The 24395-nt window shown below is 41.9% G+C and overlaps 2 protein-coding genes across 5 annotated transcripts; one reads left to right on the forward strand and one right to left on the reverse strand.

The window, feature by feature from the left end:
* The first annotated feature begins 701 nt into the window (after positions 1–701).
* Positions 702–14415, forward strand: RPS6KB1 (ribosomal protein S6 kinase B1). 3 transcript variants are annotated; one of them, XM_039720470.1, is made up of 15 exons: positions 755–1111; positions 2985–3034; positions 3613–3733; positions 4038–4106; positions 4531–4678; positions 5302–5359; positions 5673–5773; positions 6634–6724; positions 6918–7008; positions 7301–7408; positions 7705–7767; positions 8509–8586; positions 9895–10002; positions 10512–10624; positions 11089–14415. In XM_039720470.1, the coding sequence occupies exons 1-15, from the start codon at positions 1055–1057 to the stop codon at positions 11324–11326; spliced, it is 1494 nt and encodes a 497-aa protein (XP_039576404.1). In that variant the 5' UTR covers positions 755–1054; the 3' UTR covers positions 11327–14415. The 3 variants fall into 3 exon arrangements, 2 of the variants coding, with proteins under 2 accessions (XP_039576405.1, XP_039576404.1); XM_039720471.1 differs by lacking the exons at positions 9895–10002; positions 10512–10624; positions 11089–14415 and adding an exon at positions 9709–9881 and having other exon boundaries at positions 706–1111; XR_005628806.1 differs by lacking the exons at positions 8509–8586; positions 9895–10002; positions 10512–10624; positions 11089–14415 and having other exon boundaries at positions 702–1111; positions 6918–7012; positions 7705–7769.
* Positions 14416–16293: 1878 nt separating this feature from the next.
* Positions 16294–24386, reverse strand: RNFT1 (ring finger protein, transmembrane 1). Of its 2 annotated transcripts, none has more exons than XM_039720472.1 (9): positions 24244–24386; positions 22101–22507; positions 21702–21778; positions 21032–21132; positions 20264–20417; positions 18691–18849; positions 17867–17932; positions 17346–17447; positions 16294–17166 (listed from the first exon to the last, which is right to left on the reverse strand). In XM_039720472.1, the coding sequence occupies exons 1-9, from the start codon at positions 24246–24248 to the stop codon at positions 17032–17034; spliced, it is 1206 nt and encodes a 401-aa protein (XP_039576406.1). In that variant the 5' UTR covers positions 24249–24386; the 3' UTR covers positions 16294–17031. The 2 variants fall into 2 exon arrangements, with proteins under 2 accessions (XP_039576406.1, XP_039576407.1); XM_039720473.1 differs by lacking the exon at positions 24244–24386 and adding an exon at positions 23734–24176.
* Between the last annotated feature and the right edge of the window lie 9 nt (positions 24387–24395).

Below are 24395 nucleotides of genomic sequence, written 5' to 3' on the forward strand. Positions count from 1 at the left end.
GGCGGGAGCGCGGCCGTGCCCGGGCAGAGCCCGAGCCGAGCCCCAGCCGGCCCGGGACAGCCTCAGCTCTGCCCGCCCAACTCCGGCGCCGGGATCGCGGCACGGGCGCCGCACCGGTTTTTTTTTTTTTGGGTTTTTTTTTTAATGATTTCTGTATTGTCACATGCCCGGACGTCAGCGCAGGAATGCCGATCTTTCTGGAGCCGTGTGAAGTGGCGGCTCTGGCGCCAAAATTGAGCGGCGAGGTTTGAGATGCTGCGCTCGGCGGGTCGGGCTGCTCCAGCCCGGGCGCTCCCGGCTGATGCGCCCTTTGCAGCTCGTGGTGCTCGCCTCGGTCCTGGCAAAGCCCCCCGGGGGTTTTGTTGCATCATCTCTGTTTGTGTTTTTCTAGGTCTTGTGTTGCTTTTGGGTGTTGTTTTGTGTATTAACCCTTTGCTGTTGCTCAAACTGGCACTAGGTTTATTTTCTGCTCTTTAAATGCTGATGACAGTCTTGGCGTCTTTGAGGTCATGGAATCACGGAACTCTTTGGGTTGGAATGGATCTTAAAGATCACCTCAGGCCACCTTCCCCTCTCCCAGGTGGCTCCAAGCCCTGTCCTTGGGCACTTCCCGGGATGGGGCAGCCACAGCTTCTCTGGGCACCCTGTGCCAGGCTCTCCCCACCCTCCCAGGGCAGGATTTCCCCCTAATATCTAATCTAAACCTCCCTCCCTTGTAGAAAGTCCCTTCCATGTTTGCTGTCGGTCCCGTGGGGAGATAAGCAGATATTCTGTTACCCTCACTCCGTGGAACCTGCAGAGACATTGTTGTGACAGCTGAAGGCTTGAAAGCTTCTCAGCCTGCAGGAGAAGCTCTGGCTGTCCCCTCAATAATCCATACAACACTTGGCTTCAGAAAAGGTTTCTTGCATCACCCTGTTAATGCTGCCAAGAACAGGTTCTGATCGAGGTGGCCAGAAAGTTGAGTTTGTTCTCTCTGGTGTTCCTGTGATTGAGCCTCAGGGAACAATGAAACCATTGTGGATTTGAAAACCTTGCCTTGACTGACATCTCCATGGACTTTGGCAACCTTGGTTGGTCCCAGGTGCCTCTTGGCAAACAGATAAGAGGGGTGAGAATGGGCTTGAGATGGAAACAAGAGCGAGGAGGGAGGGGAACATCAGGAATGTGTGAGGGGAGCAACATTCCAATGGAAGTTATCTCCGCGGGTGTGTGTCCTGCTAGGATCTGGGAGAGGATGGAGCCAGAGCAGATCCAGGAATGAGCAAGGGGGACACTCTGCTGTCACGTTTCTGCTCTGGTGTCTCCCAAAAACTGTGAGGCCAGGAGGAGCCCAGGAGCTCAGCTGTGGTTTGAGTAGGCACAGCCATCCTGGAAAATCTAAAGCCTTGTTTGAAAGGAGTTTCCTCAAAAGCCATGTGGTTGTTTGCACTAATTATTATGGTGGAAAGAAAAAAACCTCAGCCTTAATTTAGGTGTTTGTAATAAATGAAACAATGTATGGACTGAAGGGCTGGTGGCTTCCCACTGCCTTTCTTGGTGGTGTGAAATGTGAAGGAAGCCTGAAAAAAATCCCAGAATGGTAATCTGAAGTGACTTTTGGTTAAATTAATACAGAGAATGAAACCCAGAGTTCACAGGAGCAAGAGCAGCACACATAAACTTTGCCAGAGCCATTGGGTAACAGGAGGAGTTGCTCTGGGCACTGAGGGGTGTTTATTCTCTGGGTTAGATTTTTAAAAACTCATTTGTTGGCATCTAAGAGTGGGGTCAAGGGCAGCTCTAGTGGCTCTTATTGTGAAACATGTCAATAAGCTGGATTTCTCTAATAAATATCAACAGGAGGACATGAGCTGGCAGCTCCCTGAGCTGGAAACAAACCTGATCTTTTGGACTCCTTAATTGCCTGTGGTGTTAGTAGGTGGATCCAAGAGTTAAATTCCCCTTTAGATCACCCAAAATAAACCAGCCTCTGTAAACTTTAACGTTGAAATGGTCTGGAAGCTGTTGAAAGTTTTGAGTTTTCTTTGGTTAGTGTTTTCACTTGGATAATATTTTAAAATGCACTCCTTGGCTTGGGCTGATTTTTGCAGATCTCAGGGTTTTCTTTTTCTTCTGCTTCTCTGAATTTCACAAGTCACTCAATATATTTCTATTCAGTGTGCAGGTCCCAGGCTGTTCACCACAAACTCACAGTTGTTATTTTGTGTCCATATTTCCAAATAAGAATGTGCCAGTACAGTCTGCAGCTCACTAGAAGCTTGCCCTGACATTCTATTTGCATTCATTCCAGCTGTCTGCTGCCTTTGCACTTCTTTTGCCATGCAGAGCCACAGTTAGAGGGAAGGGATCAGGTTAAAATTCTTTGAGGAAAATATCTCTTCAGATTTCAAGCTCATTCCTTAATGGTGACTGGTTCTGGTGCTGAAGTGCAGGAACTTCTTCAGTGCTGATTTTTGGTCAGAAAATGTGTTTCACATCAGAGTAAAGCTGAATTCTTTCTTCACCATTGGGATTTGACTTCCCAGTGTAAAATATTAAAACCTTGTCAGTAGATTTTTAGTGCAGAGGAGTCCCAGTTCATCTGTTCACATAATCTTTATTATTGATCTGATTTGCATAGTGCTGCAGTAGGGCTCAAAAATTTCTGTGTAAGAGGAATGTGAAAGAAATTTGCAGTACCTTAACATTTTTCAAGTTCAGTTGGGGGTGTGAAATTGTACCTGTGATATTTGAGTGATTGCATAACAATGCAGCCAGGTAAGACAGGGGTTCCCTGTGTCACTGATGGCAGTGCTGCAAATCTGGCACAGAATTTAGTAGATTTTTTTGGTCTTCTGCTGATAATTTTTTATTCCTGACCTATTTAATTATATAGAGATTTTGTCTTTTCAAACTTAAAAAGTTGTAAACCACATCAGTGCATTTGTTTTTAATGCTTTCCATTTTCTAATTCATCTTTCTTGTACTCTTCTCATCCCCAGGGTCAATTAAGTGAGAGCATGGACCATGGAGGAGTTGGCCAATATGACCTGTAAGTTGCTGCTAGAAAATATTCTGTATCATTCATGCCCACCACAAATAACTTCTGATTTTGTTACATTGTTAAGGTAAACAGAAAATTTTGTCCTTCTGGTTCCATTTTGAGTCATTTTTAGATGTTTCACTATTTCCTCACATTAAAATTTGTCAATTGTATCTTGAAATAAAACAATAATAAAAAGAATTCTGGTGAAAGCTGCTGCTTGTCTTTTGATCCTTGTTTCTCCTAACAAATCTCTTGCCCTTGAATAATATTTGTAATATGGATATAACGATATAAGGAAATACCTGAGTCAGTTTGAGGTTTTCATCCTCTAAACTTAATTCTGGTGTATTGTGCATTAAATTGAAGGGGTTTGAAGGAAATCTTGCTGCTATAAATCCCCAAAATCTGCAGGCAACCTCTCAGTGCAGGGTGCAGCTTTGCACACCATCAGCAATAATCCCTGGTGGGGGGAGCCCTGCAGATCTCTGCCGCCGTCACTCAGACACTTCCCAGGGAGGCAGTGCTTGCATTTGCTCACTTCTCAGTGCCAGGTGGACTCACAGCCCTGTTGTGCTTTTCTGCAGCGGGATGGAGCATTGTGAGAAGTTTGAGATTTCAGAGACCAGCGTGAACAGAGGCCCTGAGAAGATCCGCCCGGAGTGCTTCGAGCTGCTGCGCGTGCTGGGCAAAGGCGGCTACGGCAAGGTCAGCAGCCCCAGCCCTGCCTCCCCCAGGGCCTCTCTCTCATTCCCCTCTCTGGAAAGTCCATTCTGCCTGGTGGAACAGAGCAGAAGCACCCCAAGGTGGGCACGGAGGTGCCTGGCAGAGCCTCACTGCTGGAAGCAGCAGGGAATGTCCCAGAGTCATCCTGCATCCAGTCTCTGCCTCTTGCCTCGCAGTTTGTGGGTGATCTCCTCTCTCTCTCTCTCTCTTGCACAACTTTGCTCTTTAGCTTGTGGCAGTTCATGCAGCTGAGATATGTGATTGCCATTGTGTTGGTGTTGTTTAGGTGTTTCAAGTACGAAAAGTAACCGGAGCAAACACCGGGAAAATATTTGCCATGAAAGTTCTTAAAAAGGTAAACCTGAATTTCACTGCTCTCTGGATCTAAAAAAAAAAAAAAATCTATTCCTCTGTTTACCCTTTAGAATTATCTAATGATTTAATATACCTAAAAATAAGTTCTAGGATATATACAGTTTTTACTCAGATCCATTTGGAATTAGAATTAAACTTCAATTTTTTTCTTCTGGGTAGTTCTCAGCAGCTCATTTAAATAGGTCAGGAGATCCTTTCCAAGCCAAATTATTGTGTGATTCTATGAAATAAAGACTTAAAACTGTAAGAAACCTCTTACGTAGATACTGTGGTGAAATGTAATTTTTTAATGCTGTTGCTAACTCCTATGTAGTGTTGTAATTTAATAAACTCAGAACTGAACTCAGTATAAAAGTCTGCCTTGTTTAGCATGCTCTGTGCTCACATATCCCTGCCTTTTGCAGGCAATGATTGTAAGGAATGCCAAGGATACAGCTCACACAAAAGCAGAGAGGAATATCCTGGAGGAAGTGAAACATCCCTTCATTGTGGACTTAATTTATGCCTTTCAGACTGGTGGAAAACTCTACCTCATCCTTGAGTATCTCAGTGGTCAGTATATGACATTCTTTTACCTCCTTGGGGTCTTGCACAATCAAGAATTTGGGGTTCTTACCCTACAGGTAAAAGGCCAATTAATGATGGCTTGGTGTCTTAAACTGAAACAGGCTGGTATTAAAAATACATAGAAGAACATGAATAAACTTTCTAATTCCATACAATAAAGAGGAATGAAACATAAAACAATTGTTTTTCATGACAGTACAGGAGAGAGGGGGTTTAAAACTTCATTCCACTAGATTTGTAATTTTTGTGTGTTCTTTGCAATCCCACAGAGTTACCTGAGGGTTTCATCCTTGCAGGTTCTTTGTGACAGAAGAAAGTGTTACCCTTATTTCATGGTTAGGGAAACAGACACGGATCAGAAGCAATTTTTTCAAGCTGTAACTACAAAAAACAGGGATAGAAATGCTCTTGTTTTTAAAATGCTGATTTCTGCAGGTTGCTGGAATCCTGAGGGTAACAGAACAGTAGCTCAGTTGTTTTTTTTGTAAAACAGCCTGTTGTACAGCAGGCAAAAATACCTGTTGCTTTTAGTTTTCCTAGAAAATAGACTTTTGACTGACTTAAAATGATACTTGTAATTGAGTACAATCTATTTTTTCTCATGACAGGAGGAGAACTATTTATGCAGTTAGAGAGAGAAGGGATATTTATGGAAGACACAGCCTGGTAAGCGAAGCTATTTTTGTAAATTAATAGTTTGGGGTTTTTTTTCCAAGTGCTTAAACTATATTTAACTACTCATTCATTTTGGAGGGTAGTGAAAGAGCAGTTCAGTGGGTTTGGGGAGGGTGTACATGTGCTGCCCTCACCAGTTTGTGCTGGTGGGACTCCACTCTTACAACAGAGGAGGGTCACTGCTGGCTGCTCAGTGAGGCTCTGTCCATAGGGCAGTGGTCAAGGTTTGGAGGTTGAAAACTGTGAAAGATTTGCTTAAGATGCTGTGCATGATTGAATATGTCTGATTTTTGTTCCCTTTCAGCTTTTACTTGGCAGAAATCTCCATGGCACTGGGGCACTTGCATCAAAAAGGAATCATCTACCGGGATCTGAAGCCAGAGAATATCATGCTTAATCACCAAGGTAGAGCTCTAGTCATGAGTCAGGCTGCCAGTCCTTTGAAAGCAATTCTCCCAAAGGTCACAGCACCTCAGTTCTAGGTGAAATCTCCTTAGAACAGTGGCAGGGTTGTGCCACTCCTGGGATAAGGGAAGAGGTGCCAGAGCTAATTGCCCTCAAACACAGCTTCCTTGGTTTAACAGGCCACAGCAAGCTCAGTTCCATGGAGCCAGGCATGTTTTGAGTGCTTGATCTGCCATTTCTGCACCTCTGGATCATTGTGAAGGAGAACCTGTGGCATTTCAGTCAATGGGGATGACTGATGGTAGCAAAGGCACTTTGGGTAGGATGCCAGATCATCTGTGGCTGCAGTGACTTAGCCAGCAGCTGACACTTCCCACTGACAGCAGTTTCACTTCCTGACTGCACTGTTCCAGTGACTGTGACACTGATTAGTCTGGCAATCTGTACCACCCAGAATTTTCATGTTTTCCTAAACAATGTGTTTACTTAGTCTGAGTCTTCGTACTGAATTATTCAGGGCACTTTACAGTTTGTTGAAGATCATTCTGTGAATTTTGAAGCAGGCAGTAAAATTCAGTAACCTACTTTTTTAGCTAAATGATGCTCTACAGTCTTTATGTTTAAATACATTTGTCTGTATTTGAATAAGTTTTGGTGGTTTTTCAAGTGGCAGCACTTGGTTTTCTCTGTAAGTGTGATTACCTTGTTCTGCTTTATAGCTGCATTGCTTTGTCACACCATATGTGGAAGTAATTCAGAGTAATTACATATCCATGTTAAAAATTCCTCATTTTTCTCAATGTTACTTCTACCAATGGCAGAATTCTGACAAGTCTTAAATCTGATCTGTTTAATTTCAGGTCATGTAAAACTGACTGACTTCGGGTTATGTAAAGAATCCATTCACGACGGAACAGTCACACACACATTCTGTGGAACAATTGAATACATGTGAGCTGCACGATGAAATACAAAAGTATTGCTCTGCTCTGGGGGTAATGCCTGTGGTTTGCCTTTTTTACCTGGTGGTTCAGTCATTTACGACAACTTTACTTGATAAATGGGGTTTTGTTTGAAAATAGCAGTCATAATTAATATTAAGCTCATTAAAATACTTTCATATTTTTGATTTTTCTGCTTATAGGGCCCCTGAAATCTTGATGAGGAGTGGGCATAACCGTGCTGTGGACTGGTGGAGTTTGGGGGCATTAATGTATGACATGCTGACTGGAGCAGTAGGTGCACAGTTATAATTGCATGTATTTCCCTTTGTAGCTTTTCTGCTTCCCTGTACCCTAAATCAGCTGCATGTATAAATACATATATTGTGTATATACACACTGCAAGTAAGAAAGAACCAAAATCCAGCTCTCAAGTTTGCCTACAGGCATGAGCTGCTTTTAGCCAAACAGTGCCTATTTGCAGTAATTTTACCTGCTTTATAAATGACTGAAGTGAGTTCTGTGTACACAAATTAAAGATCTCAACAAGTCCTGTTTTTCCTCCTTTCTCAATGGTGCTTTCCAGCCTCCTTTCACTGGGGAGAACAGAAAGAAAACAATTGACAAGATTCTCAAGTGTAAACTCAACTTGCCTCCCTACCTCACACAAGAAGCCAGAGATCTGCTTAAAAAGGTAGAATTTTAATGATTGTTAGTACTGCACATGTATGTAGAAAATAGAAATATAATGAGACCACTGTGGCTGTTCAGTTCAAGCTTGATTTGTTACTGATTAAGTCACTTTTTTGCTGAGTGGTACAGAAAGTGATTTCCCTTGAAAATACAACTGTTTTCAGGTGAATGCAGATTTTCCTGACGGTTCTGTATTCATTCTGCACAGTACTCATTGAAGTGATGATTCATGGCAGAACTAGTCTGGTTATAACAGCATAACTAATTCTGCTTTTCTGGGTGTTATTTCTCATCAAGCTGCTAAAAAGAAATGCTGCCTCACGTCTAGGAGCTGGTCCTGGAGATGCTGGAGAAGTTCAGGTAACTGGAACTTAACTTGAGACTTCTTGAATGACCTCACTGAAAATAAAACAGCTTTGAAGGTACCTCAGGGAAGGAGAGTGTCTGTCTTGAAGGGTAATGAGCAGAAAGGCAGCCACATGTGACAACTCATCAAAACCTGAAGTCTTTAAAGCTTAACAAAAGCAGCTGTCTGGCTATTAGATGATTTGAGATTTGGAAAATAACTTCTATTCTTTAGCTCTGTCTTGCAGTAGATCTTCTAGAGTAATTGCACAATGCTAATTGTGCAGCCCTGGAAGGGTGAGGATACTCAGCAGTCTGATGAAAACCTTGCCAGCCCTGTATTAGTGCAGCTCCCTGAAGGGACAAGTGTAGCATTCCAGCTTGACTTTGTTTTTGTGGTGATATTGACAAGTATTAGAGTCCTCCATATTTCAGAGTTCTGATAATTTGTCATTAATGCAGTGTTTTGTCATGGTTTAACTTCTGAAGTTGGAAAATGCAGAGGTATTTTGCATGTAAACTGGCTTTTTCTGACACTTCCAAGGAAATGGGGACGTGTGTCTGACTTGGAGGTGTGATCTCAATTCTCAGCTCTTCCAGCCACTCTGAGGCAGTGCTGCAGAATATTCTACACTAGACCAAATGTGATTTTGGAAAGAAACACACCAGAGAAAGGCTCTGGATAGATGTTAGTGGTGAAGCTGTGGGCTCTGTGCCCTGGGGCAGGTGCTGACTGTGCCTTTGTCCCCCCTGCAGGCTCATGCCTTCTTCAGACACATCAACTGGGACGAGCTGCTGGCACGCAAGGTGGAACCTCCTTTTAAACCCTTATTGGTATGTACTGGGATTGCTGGGAGAGAGATATGCCCTGTGTGCCTTTAGCAAAGCTCTCAATAAAACTGAGAAACGTTCACTTTACAAACTGGAGTGCCACTGGTTCCTGGTGCATCAGTTATATCAGCTCAGGGGACAGATTCACCCTCAATTAAAGCTGGCAGATCTGATCTAGCACCTGATCTGCTTCAGTCTGAATTCCTCCTGCTTCTGACCCATAGGTTAAACAGACCTGCAAGTGCAGTTCACTCTGAGATCAGCTTCTAAACCCTCTACAGTAAGTCAGTAGTTTCAACTAGATAGAGTTGCCAAGCAAAAGTAAATGAAATCACCTAATTAAGCATTTTTTGCGTTTGCTTATTAATCTTTACAATGCATCTTGTGCATTATGAGCAGTAGTTAGAGTTTACCTCAAACAGTGATGTGATGAAGAAGTTTTTATTATCCCATCTTATATTTGGATGGTGTCTGTTTTTCCCTCTGGGTACAGTCAGCTCCAGCAGCTGTGGGTATTGCCACCTCTGTCATTGCCAGCTACTAAAATTCTCACCTAAAACTGGCTTAAGCATCACTAATGTCAAGCATTCTGCAGCATGGGGACTCCAGACCTTTTTCTCCTCAAAAGGACTCAAGATTGATATTTCCAAATACTTAACCTGAAGGTGGTTTTGGGTTTTTCTGTTAGTAGCCATTTTATGGAAGTTTCTGGTATAAGCCAGATGGTTTTTCAGCTTGTGTCATGGTTGCATGAAGGCTGCACAAATGAGTACCTGCTGCCTTTCCAGTGACACATGGGAATAAAGAAGGGATTTTGGAATTACTGCTCTTCTTTAAGCAAATAAAACAATATTCCTCATTAGAGTTGTCCTCTATCCCTCAGACTATGAACACTTCTGTACCTGCAAAAACATGACAAAACTCTCTGGAGAGGCCTCCAAAAACTAAATAGTTGCAACTGTTCTATACTGGTTGTGACAAGGGCTAAACTTGCAAGAAACTGGCATTTTATTTCTAAAGTTTTTGTTTGTAATTTTAGATTTTTTTTTTCCTAAGACATCTTTTTAATTCGTGTTCCTTTTTGATCCATAATTTTTGCCCCTCCCCCTTGCCTTTATTTCTCAGTGGCAGTGCCCATAGTGACCTCCCACTGGCAGCGACAGGATTCCGACACCACTCCAGGGTTTTCCTCCAGCAGAGCTCTGCCAAAAACCCATGGAATGAACTCCATCCAGAGGCTGCACTGCTCACCGCTGAGCCATTTGGTTGATATCTGTAATATAAACCCTTAATCATTTTGTTTTTGCAAAGCAATCTGAAGAGGATGTGAGCCAGTTTGATTCAAAGTTTACACGTCAGACACCTGTTGATAGCCCAGATGACTCAACTCTCAGTGAAAGTGCCAACCAGGTCTTTCTGGTGAGTGAGGAGTGACTGTGCTGCTGGAAATGGGGGCTAAATCCATTCTGTTGACTCCTAACATCTTGAAGCAAACTCTCATAACTAAACCCAAATCCTGTAACAGGTTTGAAATGTTTAAAGGCTTTGAAGGTACTCTGGTTATTGCTGATGTTGTCATTATCCAGCAGCCAACAAACAGTGCTGCCCTTGTGGAATGTCAGCATTCTGATCCAGAGTTGCACTGTGAACCCTGGCATTGCTTTCAAAGCCATGCAGGGACAACAGTGGCCAGTCCAGAGAGCAAAATGAATTAAATTGAGTGTGTCTGTGGGAATCTGTGATCTGAGGAGAAATAGCTGGGGTGTAGCAACTCCTTGAAGTCCCACTGTTTGCTTCAAGGAGTTCCTCTGTCTACACTGACTCTCCTTTCTATAATTTTCCTGCGATAATCAGATTTTCATAACTCTACAAGTGATCCTGAATGCATCCTTGCCTGTGAGTTGCAGTGCCCTTTTCCTGTTTTGCAGGGTTTCACGTACGTGGCTCCATCTGTACTTGAAAGCGTAAAAGAGAAATTTTCTTTTGAACCAAAAATTCGATCACCTCGCAGATTCATAGGTAGCCCTAGGACACCAGTCAGGTACTTTATCTTCTTTTTCTTTTCTTTGTAATACTTTTTGACAAGTGGCTGAAGCACTAGAAATAAAAAATACAGCCTTGCTTCTGAGTAAGCCCAACACTTCCATTAGAAGTGATTGTGTTTTATAAACCACATTATTAAAGACAAATCTGTGGTGCTGGGCAGCACATGAAGTTCTAATTTGTTGCTTTTCAGTGCTGATACAGCCAAAACTGTTTCAGAACACCCTAAGCACTAAAGAACTGTGTTAGTACAGAAAAACCCTTCTGCTATCACCTCAAAATGAGAGATTTTTTACAAGAGGCTGTGGTAGAAGCCAGACATGGAAATTTCTCAAACTCCTGGAAGTGGAAAGAAGAATTAGAATTGCTTCTCCATAGAAACTGAGTGCAGCTTCCTGCAGAGTAAGGGAACACCTCGGTGCTGTGATGTGTCTCTGATTTTCTGTATTTCTTGTTTTAAAGCCCTGTCAAGTTTTCCCCTGGGGAGTTCTGGGGAAGAGGTGCTTCTGCCGGCGCATCCAACACCCAGCCACCTGTGGAATACCCGATGGAGACCAGTGGAATAGAACAAATGGATGTGACAGTCTGTGGAGAGGCTTCAGCACCACTTCCAATCCGGCAGCCAAACTCTGGGCCCTACAAAAAACAGGCTTTCCCCATGATTTCCAAACGGCCGGAGCACTTGCGCATGAATCTATGACACCACCATCTCCGTGAGCCTTGCAAGGTGCAGAGCCAAGGATGGACGTGAGCCCCCTGAGGCTGGAGTTGGAGGGCTTGTTGGGTTTACTTTGGAAAAGTGACAGTATCAAAGAATCGGTCATTGCACAGAGAGACTTGGAAAGCAAAGAGAAACGGATTTTTTTTTTCCTGTCAATCAATGGTGCATAAAAAAAACAAACTTTAGCAAATGGTATTGCAGAACTCTAGGCACATCATCTTACTGATTCCAGTGACATCTTCTCACCTTATCAAGGATCTTTCAGCTTGAGAGCTCGAAACTGACAGTATTAAGGGGCAGGATGTTGCTTCAGAATCACTGGTGTAGTCGTGAATGTGTCGAGGAGGGTTGGCCCTTTCACTAGGCAGAGTTTGGAATGCCTGCAGGCTTGCAGCTGAGGGGTAATTAGCATGCAAGCTTCGTTAAGCGGTTCCCTACAATGGGGTGGAATCAAAGAGGAAAGCTAAACTTAATTGGTGTTTCACATTCAAAACATAATGAGTTTTTTTTATATATATATATATAAAAAAATATATATTTTTCAAATAGATTTTTTGATTCAGCTCATTATGGAAAGTATCCCAAAATGAAAAAGGCAAACTTAATTGGTTGCTGTGAAGAAAGTTCAAGGCTCTAGTTCTGATTCTCCTCCTCATGAACCAACCAATCAATAAATGAATCACTCACTGACCAGCCTGGCAGTGTGGGGTGGGAGAGAACTGTTTCCCTGCTTCCCCCGCTGAAATCCCTGTTTGTTCCTGCAGAGACAAATGGATCTAATCAAACAGCACTGCTGCTATGTTCTAGGCTTAACTGGAAGCCACGGGCTCACACACGTCCTGCTTATTTCATGCCTGTCCTCAGCAGACATTTCACTGGGAAACATCACTTTTGTACACGCTGGGCCTCCGCTGGGCACGGCTTGGCAGCTCAGATTCTTACCCACAGAGAGGTCAACAGAGAGCAGAACACAAGGTCAGTACAAATCTCCAGGAAGTACCACAGGAAACACAGACAAATCCTCCAGAGTATAAGGAAATAAATATTTTTGTAACCAGTGGGTAAGAATTTGAGGATTTTTTAAATTATTATTAATGAAATTTTGCTTATGGTAGTTTCCTGCCATTATACATTTCTAAATTTATCAACTTTTTTTTTCTATGCTGGGGCAATAAATTTGCTGATTGTATGAGAAAAGTGTTCAATGGCCTTTCAGTGAATGTCTTCCACAGTGGGTCAGAACTTTAGCAAAACTTTAATTTAGCAAACATGTTCTTAAGGACACTATTTATGTTTTTAAAATTGTCACGATCTGTACAACTGACTTACAGGTACAAAGAATAAAATAAAGGTAAAACTTTACCTTACTTTAAATACTTCCTGCCTTAAAGAGAAAGCATTTCCATGAACATAGCTGGTGAAAGGGTTAATATCTGCAGAGCTTTACCCTAGAGTTAGAGTGTGGATGGTGTGTGCGTGTGTGTGGAGATGATCATGCAGCTGCATACAAGTCCTGTCACTTTTTGCCTGCCACACGTTGCATTATCTTTTAGTCAAACTGTGCAAAGTCTACTTCTGGTGTTTCACAACAGTAGGGATTTTTGAATTCTAGATTCTGCTTACTCTGTGGATACTGAATCTTTTTGAGCCATAGGATCCAAGCCATAAACTCTCTGTAAGCATTGAATCCAGTCCCAGTGCTCTTTGCTGAAGCTGGCAGGGCAGAAGGATTCAGCGATACCTTGATGCTAACAAAGAAGCAACACATAAAAATGGTTATGATTGAGCAAAAATTAGGTTTTGTTTGTTTTTTTTTTTAACTTCCTGATAAGCCTTTTGTTGAAAAATATAGATTTTTTTTTTAGTTTTAGCAGAAAAATCAAGTTACCTTACAGTGACATACTGGAAGATTGCCATTGTTCAGTTGGTGACGTGGCCACGGGTGATTTGGTGGAACCAAAATCCAGGAGTGTTTGCACTGGGCCTGTCTGCAAACACACAACACCTGGACTTGCCTGAAATTCACTGAGGATAAAGGAACTTGGTTGAAAAACAAAAAAAAAAAAAAAAAAGAACTTTTTAGAGGCAGATCTCTCTTGGTCCTAGTTACAGCTAACAGTTGCTTTTTGCTTGGCTGGATAGAATTGTCCAGTGGAATTAAAGGTTTAATGGCTGGCAAGAATGGCAAGAGTTGTTTGTCTGAGTTCACTGATCAATCACAAACCCAACCCACTGGTTTTCCAAGGAAATTCCATGTACTGTCAATGTTTCAGCCCGTAGATTGTAAGTTGAATTCCCTACCATAACTGTGAAACTTTGGGAGTGTGACTCAGACAGCAAGCACACACTATGCAATATGGTTTATCCTGTATTTATTTGTAAAAATATCAGACATAGATCCTCTATATATATATATAATAGTGTCAAAATTACTAGTTGTGAACTAAGGGGAGTGGAGTTCTAGCTCCTGTCTGGCTATTTCAGATAAGTGCAGAATGCATTGAATATTGGAGAGCTTAACAAGTGCTTTCTTTTGTTCATTTAAAAATGTCTTAAATTTTTCATTAGAGTATAGAATCTTATTTTTTTTATTTTGTACAAGCTGCGCTTTTTTAATTATAATCACTGAAAAATTCACTATAATTTGATTTTATAGGATTTTTGTAGCATTACAAAAGTATAGTAAAACTGAGGTTAATACCTGTTGTGGCTAACCATATAAAAGTATTAAATCTTAAACTTGAACAAAAGTCATATTTTTTTTTACTAGATGTTAAATAGGGAAATATTTTGTTCTGCAGGTCATTACCAGAAAAGGTTTCTAGGTCAGCTGTGTTACCAGCAGTTTTTCTTTTTCCCATTTGATGCAGAAACTATTCTGGTAGAAAATATTCAGAATTCCATAATTTTTCTCTGTGGGAGTGATGCATACATTTGACGCCATTCGTGTACTAAATTGTAATTTTGGGAATGCTGGAATAATTCCTACCAAGACTGTCTTAATTGTGCCATCTGACATTTGAATGTCATCCTGGTATTAGCTCATAATAAAAGATAAAAATCAACGAGTCAATTGTTCTTTTGAATATCCTTTTTTTTTTTTGCTGTGCTGTTTAAAAGCTGAACTGCTGGAGAACATTTCGTATTTGAGTCCACTCTGAGTGTACAGTTGAAGTTTATTTTGGGTCTGTTCTCTTTTCAGTATCAACTCCCAACCTGCTCTCAGTGTTAATCAAAAAGTGCAATAACATTGAGGAGGCTGTTCTGGTTTTAGGGCAGGTGTTTGGGCTTTGGTTGGTTTATTTGAATTCTGTCTCTGCAGCAGGCTCGTTGCTGTTTCATTTCCCCAGTTCAGTTTATCCAAAGGAGAAATCATTAAGAACAAAGCAAATTACTTGAATATTTTTCTCGCAAATGCTTGTGTGCAGGTCCCATATATGAACTTCTCCAGTTGCTCTTTTCTAGACTAAATCCATCTGTAGCTGTCTGCAAGAACACCCCTGAGCTGCCTTAGCAGAAACAAAGGTAATCCCTGTCCTGGTTTTCATCTCTCACAGTTTACTGCAGCTAAATATCCTCAAGAGCTAAATAAGGTGGATGTGAATAGCAACTAAATGCAAATTTAAACATGTGTTAATCCAAGTGACCTGTTTGTTTTTATTTTAGGAAGTAGGTAGGCCCTAAGAATAACAGGAAATGTAAATCATTGTCATTCCTGAGAGCTGTGATGGGAAATGGAGCAGGAATTCCCTCAGAACTTAAAGACCCAAGAGAGGCTCCTCCTGGTACTTTCCCCTGGGTTCTTAAAAGTGGCTGTTGCTTGTCATTTGTCACCTTGTGTGTCACCTTGTGTGTCCCTGCAGACTCAGAGCTGCTGGTGGCTGTGGCCCTGGCCTGGATCAGGAGGAGTCCATGGGTCACAGAGATGTCATCCCTGGATGTCACTTACTTTTTTTCCCTGTCTGTAACTAAGATGAGAATGACTGGTTTGACTGATGAATTGTGCAGGAGGAGTCCATGGGTCACAGAGATGCCATCCCTGGATGTCACTTACTCACTTTTTTTCCCTGTCTGTAACTAAGATGAGAATGACTGGTTTGATTGATCAAGTGTAAATCTAGACCAGTTGACCAACATCTCTTTTTTTAATAAAACATGTTTGTTAATGTTACTGGGTTTGGATAGAAAAATCAACAGAAGGAGAGAAAGAAGAGAAATTGTTCCCTGGTCCCTGGTTTTGACCTGTCTCCACACTTACTGCAGTTGTTACTACAGTGTTGTAGCCAAAGACCAAAGGATCTGACTGAAAGCACCAACACTTTGTTGTGCTCCATAAAATAATCTTGAGCTTTAATGTTGTAGCCAAAGACCAAAGGATCAGGGCTGACTGAAAGCACCAACACTTTGTTGTGCTCCATAAAATAATCTTGAGCTTTACAGGCCAGATGTAATGATATTTCTTAGCTTGAATCTTCCATCTCATTAGGTTTTTATTCTGAATATTGGATTCTGCCCTTGGAGCAGGGTGAATACCTTTAGGTGTATTTCACTTTCTAATTGTTTGTCCTGAATTTACAAGTTTCCTGAATATCTTCAGGCAAGAGAAGCTCAAGTTAATGGTAACTAAATGTAACTTTCCTGTAATAGAATCATTTATGTTTTCAGTCTGATCTGAATAGCAAAGTGAAAAAAGAAAATCAGGGAAGAAAGTGAGGTTACACAGAAGTTAGTGCTAGAAATAACATAAAAAACAATGAATAAATTGTAACATTTAAAAGGTTTTTGTTTTCTTCAACAAGAAAAATATACCTGGCAGTGAGCAGCTGTTATGTGCTTACATGAGTTAATACCAAAACAATAAGGAATCTTCTTCCTTTATTCAACATGCACCAAACAAATAGATTCAAATGCATTTATTCTCTCTGATTTTTATGCAAACTACAAATTGCAAATAGAGTATAAAATAGATTCTCCCCTGTAAGAAAATCTGGTTCCTATTATGACAAAAATATAGTATTAAAGATTTCTTTTAAAAATACCAGCTTTACAAAATGCTAAGTAAAAAACTAAGATCAGTGGTTGGTTTAAAGCCAAAAGATTAAGCCAAGGATCCATTAGAAGCCTGCAAGAACCTAAAGGGGAAATACCTTATTCTTGTGCTTATCTACAGGTGCAGTGAGAAATAGTTGCTGTTCCAGGTGCATTAAAAAGCTCTTTTCTCTCATTTACTGGGCAAGCATTAAAGATCTTTAATGCCAAGAGTGACAAGCAGCTCTAATTCTCACTGCAGTCCAGAGTATAAGATTTGCTCATAATCTTAATAAAATCAGTAGGTTGACCTTTTGGCTTGGGTAGTGTTAGAAGGATAAATACAGTTTAGTACAGTCTGGAACCCTACTGAACTTACAAAAGAAAATGCTGAATTAACAAGTAATGCAGCACATTTCAAGGATCTGACTGTTTCCTATGAGAACACAAGAGAAGCAATGCTGGCTTTTTCTGCATTCATTCTGAAAAGTTTTCTCTACTTAGAAAAGGTCAAGTTGCCATTTTCTGCACTGTTTAAATACATGGTATCTGGAATTTGGAAACTCCTTCCTTGTGCCACCTACAGTTTAATCTGCAGTCAACTGAAAAACCTTAGTGTGAACAAACAAACTGGAACCCAAGTTGTTTGACAAGCTTTAGAAAATCTGGAGATGCATAGATGTGGCTCCATCCTTCCACTTGTTAACATGGTCTGAAATAACAGTTCTGCAGAGTGGACAGGTTTTTTCTCTATTAAACCATAAAGAGATGCATTCTTCACAAAATGTGTGCTGGAATGAAAAGAATGACAACTTAGAGCTTCTACGCTCTTCCATTTATATTATTTGTACAGTCTGATTTCTAAAAATAATCATCAAACATACACTCATCTAGTTTTATGTTGTCTTGTGTAACAGAATTAAAAAATATTCTTTAATTAAAAAAAAATTATTGGGATTATGTGTATTACCTGACAGATCAGCAGAATAGGCTTCTGAAATTCAGCTTGGCAAATGGAACAAATATCATCAGATTCAGAGCACTGTCTCTTGCTGGCTGGCACCCCATAGTGCTGGAAAACAAAGGATTTGCAGCAAAAATTAATTTCGAGGGGGATGGAAAAGCCACACCCAAATACCAGGACAGAAAGGAATTTGGAGTAAGGGCTGCTGTGTCAGGGAAACTTAAATCCCTATCTAAAGGAACACTGCTAATTTTTAAAGTAGAAGCAGGAAAAAAGGATTATTTCACATCCTTTTATCTGAAGGCATGTGCAGATTTTTTTGTGGGTGATTTGGTTGTTCAGGTGACACCACTATCCTTCAGTCAAGGAACTGAGACTGAAATGGGAGAATGAGTATACAGGGGTTAATTTAAAATTGCATTTGTTTATTGCTAAAACAGTACAAAGGAATAGGAGTGAGGAATTTCCAGAAGGATTTTCATGTAAACTGGGGTTATGGTTTTGTCATAAGAGAATTCAGTACTCACTGGGCGTGTAAAAAATATCCGTAAGACCTGCCTGAAGTTTCTCCATTGTCCAAAAAAGCTCAAAAGCTGAAATGGGAAAGAAAACTTGAGTTATGCTTAGTATTTTTTCACTGTGAACTAAAAAGTTCTCAAGCTTTTGATTCCAGCACTGGAAGTCTCACTGCTGGTTGGATGTTGGAAGTCATATAAGCACAGCAACAGTTCAGCCTGACCCTATTTTAAATGTTTAAATGTGACCAAATGAAGAATTTAGGCTGAAGTTTTTCCTAGGAGGGGTCTGGTTTTTAAGAGTGTTGAGGCTCTGAAATGAAGCAATGGAGTGCAAATGTGTCAGCATTATTATCACACTTGCAATGGTCTTTAGTCCTGGAATTAAGGTACCAGAGCATGAGGAAGTGTTGGTCATTTTTAAAGCCAAATGGTTACATTTGGGGTAGATGAGCTCTTTGGAGAGAAGCAGAGAGCCAGCAGGAAGATGGTTAACTTCTTTAGCATCACTCAGGATACTCCAACAGAGAAAATTTCATTTCCTGGAAAATGGTGACTCTTTTAGCTGTAATTTTATCTTTATTTTTGCAAGTTCTGTGTCTGATGTGAGTGAATCTATGGCAGCTGTGTCCTCTGCTTCCAAATCCATTGCTAGACAAAGATGATTTTAGTCCTCAGCCAGTGCTCCTGGAAGGCTGCAGCAAACTGAAGCAACTTGGCAGTGAGCTCAGAGGGGAACGTTCAGAAATGTGTCTGCAACCCTGCACTGATTATTCCTGCAGAAAACCACTTGAGAATTCTATACAAAATCTGAGCAGAGTCTAAAGCTTGCATACCTTGAGGATGAGGTAGAGAAGGCCCAGCAGAATGCCAAGGGTCCATCCCAGGGCAGTGTCCAGCTCCCCATAGGCCATGAGGTAACGGAACCAAACTGGTATGGGGACAAACATACGGTAATACTGGCAGAGTTCTTCTAACAGCATGTACCAGTAGCCCTAAGCAAGACATGCAAAGGAACAGCTCAAGATTTAAAACTCCAAGGATGTGCAAAAGACACAGAAAAGATGCATTGTTATTCTTTGGAGTAGCTTCTTGTAATGAAACAATTCAATGTGAAGCACAGAAAAAAAAGATCAGAGGATGAGTCTCACAACTGTCCAAGTAACAGCAACAGGATTGATTGCTGGACTGCAGAAAATCAAATTATAGGCTGAACTGGGATGGCTTGGCAGATGCCTACCTACTTAACAAGGCTGTCAGACTTAATTTCATAAGCATTAAAAAAAGTAAAGTTACATGAAAAAGGAGAAAAACACAAATTTGGTCACAGAGATCAGCTTGTCATGGGCCAGAGTTGTGTCCTGCACTCAGGTTTAAAAGTGAGAATAAGGCTCATTACATGGACATTCTGTGTGTACATGTATAATAAATATTTAGCTTAGCTTTTAAGGAAATAAAGTAAGTTTTTCTTAAAAATGTGTTTGTAACTCTTTCTATAATGTACACTGGATGATGCCACAATTTGCCACTATTGACCAGATTCTTTCTCTAGTTTAGCCATGGTGTAATGGAATTTTCAATAACTTTTTTTCATGTTACATCACTAGCTGTAGAAAAAAAATAGAGATCTTGATTATAAATCAGTATTTAGAGAAGCCAGTTGTACCTCAGAAGAACTTGTTCTGGTACATTACAAGAGATAAAAACGTCCCAAAACACCCTGTTCAAATGCTACCACATCAAACTGTACTTGCTGATTTATTTTTTCTGAACCAGCACTAGTAATTGCAATTTTAAGATAAAATGTAATTGGTTTTGCCTGCCTCACCTTGGGAAGCAGATAAAAATAAATACACCACCAGTGAGTGTAAGCTTCTGAGAAAATTATTAAACCTCACTGACTTGAGAAATTAAACTGTGCATCAAATTCCTTGATCTGACACAAATATTCCTTAAGTTTATTAACGACAAAAAAAAAATCAGGATTATTTTTGAAGAGACAGAAAAAAAAACAGCTGTATGCACGTGCAGATCTTAAAATCTTGACTGTTCTTGTTGAGCATGTGCAAAATTTGCTGTGCCCCAGCTGCTCCAGGCCAACTGCCTGTGTACACATTCCTACAGAGCAGAAAATAAAAGGTTTGCTCCAACCCCCAACTTGGAGACAGAAATAAACCCATTTATCCAATGATATAATACAAGCAATTGTTTCTGATCAGACTGAAAACCTTTTTTAGCACCAAGCAGAGAAGAACATGAAATCCACAGGGTTTTCCTGCCCACGGTGTAGTGGTGGATTATATACAGACATTTAATTAAAGATTTTTCACTGGGTAGAATTTAATAATTAATTACTTTTACCATAAGAGAATCTTCACAAGGAATCAAAACTCCAGCTTGTTTCCTTACCTTGGATTTAAAGGACATGATAAAAGAAGGCACCAGGAGAATAAAGCACTTCAAGCCCATGAAGAGGAATTTCAGAATAAAGTCTGTGACTCCCACAATCCAAAGCACCTCCCAAAAGTTCATAAAATCCACAGTGGGGCTTAAGAAGATTAAGCTACAAAAAGAAGTATCAGAAGTTACTGGAGCACCCTATTTAGAGGAAACTGTAACCTGAGATTATCACAGCAGGTTTAATTAAAAAAGGAAACTTGGTTCACACCGAGGGAAAACATTTGCTAAGAAAATGAACTGCTCATTGTAAATGGATCACTGAGGATCTCTGACAACTTTTCCATCCTGGAACCTGCTTTGCTGGATCTTCATCACAGCCCCCATCCTCCAGAGCTCAGTTTGCTGTCTCAGTTTGGCATTGAGCCTTTGATTTCCAGCCAAGGCTGCAGCTACAGAATGGTCAAGGGGGAAATCAGTTGGAGTCATAAACTCCAGAGCCCCAGGATGCCACGTTTGGTATTCCCAAGGGTCAGAGCTGGCAGTCAAAGCCAGGAATGTTCTCTGTGGTACAGCAGTGCCATTAAATCAAGTATGGAGTCTAGCAAATTCCAACATACTGGTTTTAAGGACAGCACCTGTTAAATTTGGCAGAAGGGGAGGAATGGAGATTAAAGTGAAAGACAAACCAATGCCACAATTAAAGAAAAACAGCAGACAAAGTGTCCCCAGTTAATGTCTGAGCCATGTCTGGTGGGGTAGAGCTGTTTCTACACTCACCTGTGATACAGGGACTGAGAGTGGAAGGTGTAATACAAGAGCAGAGATGACCCACTCAGGTAGAGGAGTACCCAAGTGCACTGCAGCCTGGAGCACCGTTCCTGCAGGGGGGGTAAAGACACATTGCAGTCCTTGCCTCAGAGCAGTGCTGAAACACATCCCAAACACCAGGACTACCAGGGGACTTTATCTGAGGGGTTTAGACCCCATAAAAGAGGAGAACTCAATGGGAAGGTAAAGCAGTAATTTTAGTATTTTCAACCTACCAATTTCTAGGTGTACCAAGGTTTTTTCTGAAGACAACCAAAACCCACCCCACTCTGAAGAAACAACAGGTTTCCCTCTGGGAGTGAACACAGAGCTGAAGATTTAAACTGTCAACTGCTATTTCATCCCACTAATATAGTTAAGAAGTTAATCCATAACTTACAAAAAAGTTATTTCAATAGTCAAAATCTGAGGTGAAAAAACCACCTCCTCCTAGAATTTTGCAAACTTTGTTATCTGAGAAGTTCCCCTGTACAGAAGCATTAAAACTTTACTTCTATCTTGACAGCTAATATTATTAAGTAAATAAAACAACATGTCTATTCACATTTCTTTCAAAAATGATTAACTTGTTAAAGTCTTGCTTAACTAAAAGAATTTTGTTGCATAGGGTGATACTTACTCTGAGAAAAACCTGATTTACTATGCTTTTGTTTGCATATGCATAAGTTGTTAGCAGCCCAATTCCAAGAGAAATGCCTATTAGGAAAATAGGATCAGTTATAAACATGAAAAGGGAAAAAAAAATCACTGAACTGGGTTAAAAAGCAGCCACTTCTAATATGTCTTTGTAATTAGAATTAATAGCTCAGACTCTCAAGCCAGGATAATTAAGCACATTGTACATATGCCAGCAAAGGAAACAGAAGCCACTGAAATGTAGTTTAGCAAATCTCTCTTTCTGATGAATAAAGCAAATAAAAATAAAGCTAAAAATAAATCGAATTACATTTCAGGCATGGTTATTAGTACACTTCATGGCCGAGGGGAGGGAGGGGGGTCTGGTTCTGATCTACCCTACCGCTGATGTGCTGCATGAGGAGTTTGACGCCGAGGATCAGCAGGTAGGGCAGGCTCTTGTGCAGCCAGTGCAGGAGGCAGCGCAGCTCGGACAGGGAGCTGCCGCCCTGCTCCTCGGCCTCCGCGGCCGCATCCTCGGGCCCTGCTGCCTCCCCGAGGGCGTGCCCCTGGGGGCGGCTCTGGGAGCCCGGCCTGGAGCCCCGGCAGGTCGCGTTTTCCCTGGATTCTGCCGCGCCCGAGCCCAGCTGGATCCGCACGTCCCCCGGGCAGGAGGTGTCTCCTGCCGGCCTGGCCGAGGAGGAGGAGGAGGAGGAGGAGGGATCGGTGCTGCTCTGGATGCTGTGGAGATGGGAGCAGTCGGGGTGCATGGTGGGGCTTGCTCCTGGGGCTTTTCCTAATTTGTGTCTCCTAGAGCGGGATATAAACAGGAACAGTTAAAGAGATAAGAGTTCAGGAAAATAAAATTCCAATAGCTGTACTGAGTGACTTCAAATTCTCTGAGATCCTGCCCAAGTTTGTTGTGTGGGTCCCTCCACAGGACAGCCTCCTGTGTCCCAAATTAAAATTATTTCCTTCCCCCCATGTGCAGGTGGGGAAGGAAATAATTTCCTTCCCCCCACGTTCCTTCCCCCCAGGTTTTCCTGGCTACCTTAGGAGCAGCTAAAAGTGCAAATCAAACAGCAAAAGCTGCTGGACAGGAGACCAGCATGGTTTGTACGGGAGAGGTCTTGGAAGTGCTGCATAATTTCACAAAAACAGCAACAGCAGTGGGCCAGAAAAGGAGCAAACACTGATGGGAAGGAAGCAGGGAGTACATTTCCATGCATCCATTAATTGGTGAGCACTGGCTCAGACACGTCCAGTCAAAAGCCAGTGCATGCTCAAAACTGAGGGCCATTATGAGATTAATGAGATTATCCTGTCTGGGGAAGGGAGCAGAACCAGGTTAGGCCATTTTCTAAGAAGCATTTAAAAGAGTGAAAAATGAAATGCAGCCAAATGAGGGCTGATTTGTCTTTCCTTTGGCATCTTCTGGTTGTCCTTTGGGCACTTTTTCACTTCTCCGTGAGTCTTTACTCAGATCAAATAGGGTTAAATCAGCTTCTCTGGACTGGTGTGACATCAGAGTAATGATTTTGGAGAATGCCTCGAAGCTGAATTTGACACAATACTTGTCACTATGGACTAATATTGAAACACTGAGAATTTTTATATAATTCTCTTCCTACTGTTCAAACTCTTACGGATTCCTCTTTGAAAATATTTTTTTCACAGCTAGGTTCACTGGGGATACAGAAACAAAGCAAAATCGGTTTTGCACAGCAAGTTCTGGATGCATTTGCACAAACCTCAAATTCTTTAGCCTTTAAAAAGAAGGTAAAATTAAAGAGTAGAACCACTTTAACACATGAATATGAGTACTTACTAATATTTACAAGTGCTCCTCCTACTACTACTATTTTTTTTGTTGGCCAAAGATGACATCATACTTCAAAACAACCTAAATTTGCATTCTGTATTTTTTATTTGCACAGAAATAAAACCGATGGAGATGGTAGTGACTAGTGAGCAGTGTTACAGTGTTACTGAGCGATGTTTTTACAGGAAGGAATAAAAAAAGACACCTCATTTACCCTGCAGTTGGTGTTTTGGGGCCGGGTTCTGTCAGCAAGGACTGACAGCTCGGTGCTGAAAAAGCCGGAGCTGCAGGATCGCACCTCCCCTGGCACTGCGCCGAGCAAACTTTCAAATCACCGAGTTACTAAATGGGATTTCAGAGAAGACTCCCGCCAGCACCCAGATTTTGTTCTCCCCCACAAAAAAATATTAACTAAAACAAGGTTCTTGCTTAAGGCCCCTTCGCGCATTCCCCGTGTCTCCCGGGGCCGCTGCTCCCCCCGCGCTCCGGGAGCGGCTCCCGCACCTCGCCGGGACCCCCGGGAGGGTCCGAACCGCCGGGATCTCCTCAGGAAGGCTCATCCCCGGAACCCCTCGGGTGGGTTTGTACCGCCGGGACCCCCGCACAGGGAAGGGAATGCAAGGAAAGGGTGACCCCAGAGCCGCGTCCCCGCGCCCCCCTCCCTGCCCTGCGCCGTGAGGGGACACGGCGGGCGGCCCCTTTCCCGCCCTTCCCCTCACGGTACCTCATGGGGCGCCCGGCGCCTCCCGCCCGCAGCCCGCCGCCATCGCCGGGGCCCAGGGGGTGGGAGAGGGCGCGGCGGGGGGAGGAAGAGGAGGAGCCGTGAGGGGAGGAGGAAGGAGAGGAGTGAGGAGGAGGAGGAGGAAGGCTCCGAGC

The sequence above is a fragment of the Passer montanus genome, unplaced genomic scaffold (genome assembly GCF_014805655.1).
Source record: "Passer montanus isolate IOZ18808 unplaced genomic scaffold, ASM1480565v1 scaffold44, whole genome shotgun sequence".
NCBI classification, from domain to species: Eukaryota; Metazoa; Chordata; class Aves; order Passeriformes; family Passeridae; genus Passer; species Passer montanus.

What these genes read in the sequence shown, in the direction of transcription:
- RPS6KB1 (XM_039720470.1), top strand. Translation starts at nt 1,055, where the DNA reads ATGGACTTTGGCAACCTTGGTTGGTCCCAGGTGCCTCTTGGCAAACAG. An exon ending in CATCCTTGAGTATCTCAGTG is followed by an intron (nt 4,679 to 5,301) that starts GTCAGTATATGA and finishes TTCTCATGACAG; the next exon opens with GAGGAGAACTATTTATGCAG. An exon ending in CCAGAGATCTGCTTAAAAAG is followed by an intron (nt 7,409 to 7,704) that starts GTAGAATTTTAA and finishes TTTCTCATCAAG; the next exon opens with CTGCTAAAAAGAAATGCTGC.
- RNFT1 (XM_039720472.1), bottom strand. An exon ending in CCTCATGCAGCACATCAGCG is followed by an intron (nt 21,779 to 22,100) that starts GTAGGGTAGATC and finishes TTTTCCTAATAG; the next exon opens with GCATTTCTCTTGGAATTGGG. An exon ending in TAAATCAGGTTTTTCTCAGA is followed by an intron (nt 21,133 to 21,701) that starts GTAAGTATCACC and finishes CCCCCCCTGCAG; the next exon opens with GAACGGTGCTCCAGGCTGCA.